The sequence below is a fragment of the Neolamprologus multifasciatus genome, chromosome 6 (assembly GCF_963576455.1).
Source record: "Neolamprologus multifasciatus chromosome 6, fNeoMul1.2, whole genome shotgun sequence".
In the NCBI taxonomy this organism is placed as follows: Eukaryota; Metazoa; Chordata; class Actinopteri; order Cichliformes; family Cichlidae; genus Neolamprologus; species Neolamprologus multifasciatus.
The window spans coordinates 16,019,990-16,025,740 of NC_140444.1; the positions used below are offsets into that span (position 1 = coordinate 16,019,990).

Consider the following 5,751-nt stretch of genomic DNA (forward strand, 5'->3'; position numbering starts at 1 on the left):
CTGTTACTTGGGAGACGTAGGAGACAGGAGGAGAAGATTTGCAGACACTTTCTATGTCCTTTGAGATTACAGGAAGAAACATAAAACACACGCACACTGTCTTACAGACACACTTGCATGCAATAACTTCTGTGATGTGGTTTACATTTGTTGGCCTGTGCTGCACGCTCAAAGTGCCAAAGAGGTTCTTAGCAAGTAACTGTACTTGCATTACTCACAATTGTGCAAGTGTGTGTGTGTGTGTAGAGACGGAGAAAGAGAGAGGACATCTCTCTGGACACGTAGCAAAAGACAAAAAGCCAACTGAAGGATAGCTCAGCAGGGACCTATCACTGTTTAATAGTGTCTCCTGCTAAGGACACCCTTCAGCACAGTCCTTGCAGAGCATCTAGTTCATTTGCTGTCCTATAAATGCATTGTAATGTATAAATCATTCACCAAAAAACCCCTCAAGCTATTTAATATCATGTAAATGATAAATGTAAATGACTCAGACTATGTTTGTTTTGTGATTCAGTGTAGCTGGGGAAACGCCCAGTGTTCACTATGAAATATGACCTTGAAATACTGTGTCTGAAACACAACAAATGTTCACATAAACAAGAGCATTTCAATCATACAAGTATCTAAACAGTATGGTAGCATGCAAGACTTGGCGTGACGCTTCGAGCAGAAAACACTGGGATAAAAATAAAAAATGATTTCAAAGATAAGGATTCAAATGCAAATAAACAAAATGCAGTGATTTGTAAACCTGTATTTTATTCAGTAGCACATAGAAAACATATCAATTTTTAAACTGAAAGACTCATGCTCATTTTGGCAACAAAAGGCTGGAAAAGTAAGTTGTACTAAGAGGAAACAGCTGGAGGAACATTTTAGATTAACTGAGATCAACTGGCATTGGGTCAGTAACATGACTGGGTATAAAAAAATGGATGAATGGGTTCAACCTGCAAAAAGCTGTCTATACATTGTAGAATCATTTCAGAACAGTGGATATAAATTATTAATGAATAATAATTGCAATGACTTTGAATATTTAAAATCACTTAAAATGGACTGAGGCAAAGTGGGAAACTGTTCGGTGGTCAGACGGATCAAAAGTTGAAATTATTTTTTGAAAACACCATGTGCTCCGGACTAAAAGAGAGGGCCCATCTGGCTTGTTCATCAGCTCTCAGTTCAAAAGCCTGCATCTCTGATGGTGTCGGGGTGCATTAGTGGCTGTGGAATTGGCAGCTTGCACATCATGAATGGCATCATCAGTGCTGAAAAGTAAATACAGGCTCTAGAGCAACATACACTTCACTGAGATGACCTCTTTTTCAGGGAAGACCTTGGATATTTCAGCAAGACAATGCTAAACCACATACTGGATCTATTGTAAGCACTGGTTCCGTACTAGAAGAGTCTGGGTGCTGAACTAGCCTGCCTGCAATCCAGACCTTTCACCAAAACATCATAAAGCAAAAATAAGACAACCCAACACTGTTGAGCAGCTATAATCATTTATCAGACTAAAATGGGACAACATTCCTCCCCCAAAAGTCCAGCAGAGGCTCTTCTCAGCTCCCAGATGTTTACAGCTGTAAACACGGCACTTCCTCATCTTTTATGAAACATGTTGCCATCAAATTCAAACTGAGCTGAGTATCTTAGTGGTACATTTTCTTAGTTTAAACATTAAATGTTTTATGATAAATACAATATAGGTTTATGAAATTGCAATCATTGCATTCCATTTTTAATGTGCATGTCGCACGGTATCCCAATATTTTCAGGTTTGAATTTGTACTTCTAGTGTATAAACCTGCTTTATATTCAGAGGTGCATGCAGACTTTTCTTCCTCCTCAAAACATGGTACTTTGGGCTTTTAAGCTTTCAATTTTACATTCTGAAGATGTCCAGTCTACTCATACGAAAGCTTACAAATGAATTCTGTAGAACCGCAGGGTGAGGGAGATAGAGTACAAGAATTTCAGGACAAATGCAGTCTTGTCTGGCTAAGAGAACAGTGGCTCAGTTCTAGTTAAGCCAAGTAGTAAGAGAGCGGGAACAGGGAAAAGAAAGGGAGAGAAAGCTCCCGGACATGCCGGCACCATCATCATAAATTAGTCCTCAGAGGAGGACTAGTCCTCTAAACTATCACAAGCACCGAAAATACTATGTATTTTCAGGGGCTGTGTTGGTAACGGGTATATTAGACATGCATATCGATTGATATAACAGCTCCTCACTGCTAGTTGAGGAGTAGAGCGTCTAGACAGCAGCAGTTCAGCTCGTTACAAGTTGGTATCTTGTTCCCTTGATGCCGTTAATCAGCGCTCACAGGCCCAGCAGTTATTCCACTCTCCCACTTTCAAAGAGAATTAAATTTCCTTCCCTGGATTTCAAAGCTTTACTTAAGTAGTAGCCTCCTTTACTTCATTTTCACTAGACATAATCTATAATTCAAACATGTTAGGCCTACTAAAGGCACCACAAGCTTGTCATAGGGAATTTGTTAAAACGTCTTACTTAAAGTTCTCCAATACAGTGAAGAGCTCTGATGTGTTAAATTGCTGGAAAGTGGAGGAGGGAGTTATCATGGCTTAAGAAAATTGCTGTAGATGTCATGTTAGAGGACGCCCTTCAACTGGATTGTGAACAACACTGCCATCTTGTGACCTTTTTAAGGAATTGCAAGAAAGCAGGATTGGAAAGGATTTGGGATTGTTTTGTGAATTTAGTCTCAGCGATTTGCTCTTTCTCTCTTTGCAGTTGAGAACATTGCACACTGTGAGTTTGCTTATCTCCGAGATCTCCTAATCAGGTGAGCATCCATCACACTTCTACATTTATTTTAATGTTTTTGTTTTTTAGGGGTATAGTGTGATTTGAATAAAAACCCAGCTACAGGTTCACCATTTTGCTAAATCAGAGCTCACTCTGTCTTTTAGATGTGCTGAAATGAATTGGAGACAGGAGTGATTCTATAAAGCTTCAATTTCCGACTGAAATCAATACCAATGAAATTCCTTTTGATGTTTTGAGTGCTTCCCTAGACAGCGGTAGAGCAGGCATTTCTACTCAGGTTCTTCCAATGAATCTGTGCATTTAAGCTTGTTAGTGTAGGACTGACTCCTCGCACACAGTATGCAAATACATGCGATTGTTTTCACAACACATGACCATAAATATAGAGTGATACCTGTTTAGGCATTTGCTGTCAAGCTTGCTTTGTGGTACTTTCTCATTAGATGTAATACTCTCTTCTTCGTCTTGTTTTCAGGACACATATGCAGAACATCAAAGACATCACATGCAGCATCCACTATGAGACGTATCGTGTTCGCCGGTTAAATGAATCCAACATCCTTTTCACCTCTAACCCGCCGGACCATCCTGCTGTTCAGCTAAAGGCCAATGGCCAGCCCGAGGAGCAGCCCGCCACCCCGCAGCCAAACGGAGTCGCTGCTCAGCACGAAGTCTTGTCCCACGAGATGTAGAGGGTCTAATGTGGAGCCAAATTGCCAATTTATGATATCAGGACACAGCTTGGCACAATGCGTACACACTCTCTTGCATATATTCTGTTTACAAAAACAAGCCCAGATGTACACAAACACACACGCACACACGCATTCATGCTGTGAAGATCATTTTTATTACCAAGAAGGACTACATCTTTTAATTTATCAGGAAGTTACAAGAAACAGAGCGGAGAGTAAATTCCTACATTTTTCCATCCATGGAGCTGTTTTCTCATCTTTTTACATCATTACAGTTGAAAGCAAAATCACATCCTCGCTGTGGGCCACAATATCATACAGTGATCTATATCTTTCTTACTTTCTTTTAGTTCGTTTTCCCGTCATGATAACTGTCAAGTCCAATCTACATTCAGGATTGTTTACAGAAATCCACAGAAGTCATCAACACACACAGATAATCGAAATTATGGGTCGACAGAAGTGTTGGCGAGCCAAGGCTGCACGGATGAGGAGAAATGTCATGTTGCAGAGTACAGTAGAGCTTTTGAGATGACAGTAGATTAGCTCTAAACTACACCTAACTTAGTGCCACTGACCCAGTAAGATTTGTCTTGTGGTGTATAGTATTGTATAGTCGCTAGGGTTAAGTAGGGATATGTAGATTAGGCTTATAGTGTTACAGAGAAAGTAAAGATATTGTTGACACCTCCGCATTGTAGAATTAAACAGACAAGCGGTAGCAGTGTGGAGTAGCTTTTGGAAACAACAAGTCTTGTAATTTTCCAGTGTTTTTAGGATGTTTTTTAAAACCTTCCCCCTTTTTTGCCAAACAATATTGTCTCTTTCCATATAATGCCAATGTTGTGTAATACAGTCATTTTGCATTGCTCTTTTACTGTTGTATTTTAATTGCTAATGTTCTAATTTTATTGTGTAAGATGGGGGTGCAACTGTTATCCCATGCAGCCGTTTTGTCCTTTTTTTTCTGACCAAATAAAAGTCCATTTTCTTTTCTAAAGAGAAGCACATACAGTATACAGTATAGATCTGATTTTATCAATAGGTATTTATGTGTGTGTTTAATGTAATCACTTTAATTCATCGTTGATTCCAGCTGTTGGCTTCCGGTTTGTTGCAGGTCTTAACCAGTGATGATAATTTAGATTTAGAATATGTTTGTTTGTTTTTTTGTATCATGCAGTATTTTGTACGCCATTTGTGAGACTTTACCGTACCTGGCAACCAGTAACTTTCCAAGAATTGATCATTTTGTAAATTGAATTTTATTATTTGCAATCAGTCATGCCAACAAATAATGGGAAGACGGTGACTTTTACATTGCAAGCTTACATAATTTTATCAGAGGCAGATGTTCTGCCACAACTGCGAGGGACAATTTGTACCTAAAAGCCCAAAATGATACCTCTAAATGTTGCCTGTCATATCATATGATATACATCACGTGATTATATTCTTTGGGGGGGAAAAAAAGTATTTTTAAAAGCTCATGGGATATTTTATAGAGACTACATCTAAATATACCATTCTAATTTCCAAAAGAGAGTCAACAGTATAATTGAAGTCAAAGATATTTTCATTACTTAAGAGTAAAGAGAAGAAAAACAAAACTATTGTTTATCAAGAGAAAGTTATTGGGTTACACTGTTTACCGTTGTATAGTTCTTGTGTAATTTGTCATGGTATTATAGATCAAGGTTTATCTTTGATATGCTATCTCAAAGAATAAAGATTGATATTTTTATTGTTTAATAGTTGAGTTCCTTGATTTATTTTTTTTCTCCAAAATGTACAAATGAAGAAGGGTAGAGGTCATTTTTTACTTTGCTTTTCAAAAATGAAATGAATGGACCAGTCGTCACAGTGTTTACACTCCTCACAGCATGTTAGTATCTCATCACTTACTGCCTACGGTTAAAATCATTTCAAAAATTCTAATTTCAGTTTACTCCTTTTTTCATATTTAAGACTACACCTCATATACCTGGTTATTGAAGGCAGATCTTTTTCCCCCCCATTCAGTTAAATGAAAGTCAAACGTTAATCGAGCAAAACTTATTTTGGGTACAGCCGTTTAATTCAGTTCAGTTTTATTTATTTATATGGTGCATAATCACCATTCATAATTATAGAAAGAAATCCCAACAATCAGGTGATCCCGTATGAGCAAGAACTTGGCGACAGTGGGAAGGAAAAACTCCCATTTAGGAAGGCGGGAACAAACCTCCAGAGTCAGGGTGGGGCAGCAATCTGAAG

The 5,751-nt window shown here is 38.3% G+C and overlaps 1 protein-coding gene and 1 long non-coding RNA gene across 8 annotated transcripts in view; both read left to right on the forward strand.

The window, feature by feature from the left end:
* The window catches only part of septin9b (septin 9b), a 70,350-nt gene extending 65,103 nt beyond the window's left edge, over nucleotides 1-5,247 (forward strand). For all 7 annotated transcript variants that reach the window (XM_085163792.1, XM_085163793.1, XM_085163791.1 and 4 more), the window contains 2 exons: nucleotides 2,765-2,816; nucleotides 3,276-5,247. In XM_085163792.1, the coding sequence (XP_085019918.1) occupies nucleotides 2,765-2,816; nucleotides 3,276-3,492 (269 nt within the window). In that variant the 3' untranslated portion in view covers nucleotides 3,493-5,247. The remainder of the gene's footprint in view (nucleotides 1-2,764; nucleotides 2,817-3,275) is intronic.
* LOC146516711 (uncharacterized) overlaps nucleotides 1-5,751 on the forward strand; it is a 138,523-nt gene that overhangs the window by 90,689 nt on the left and 42,083 nt on the right. The gene's annotated exons all lie outside the window — the stretch shown is intronic.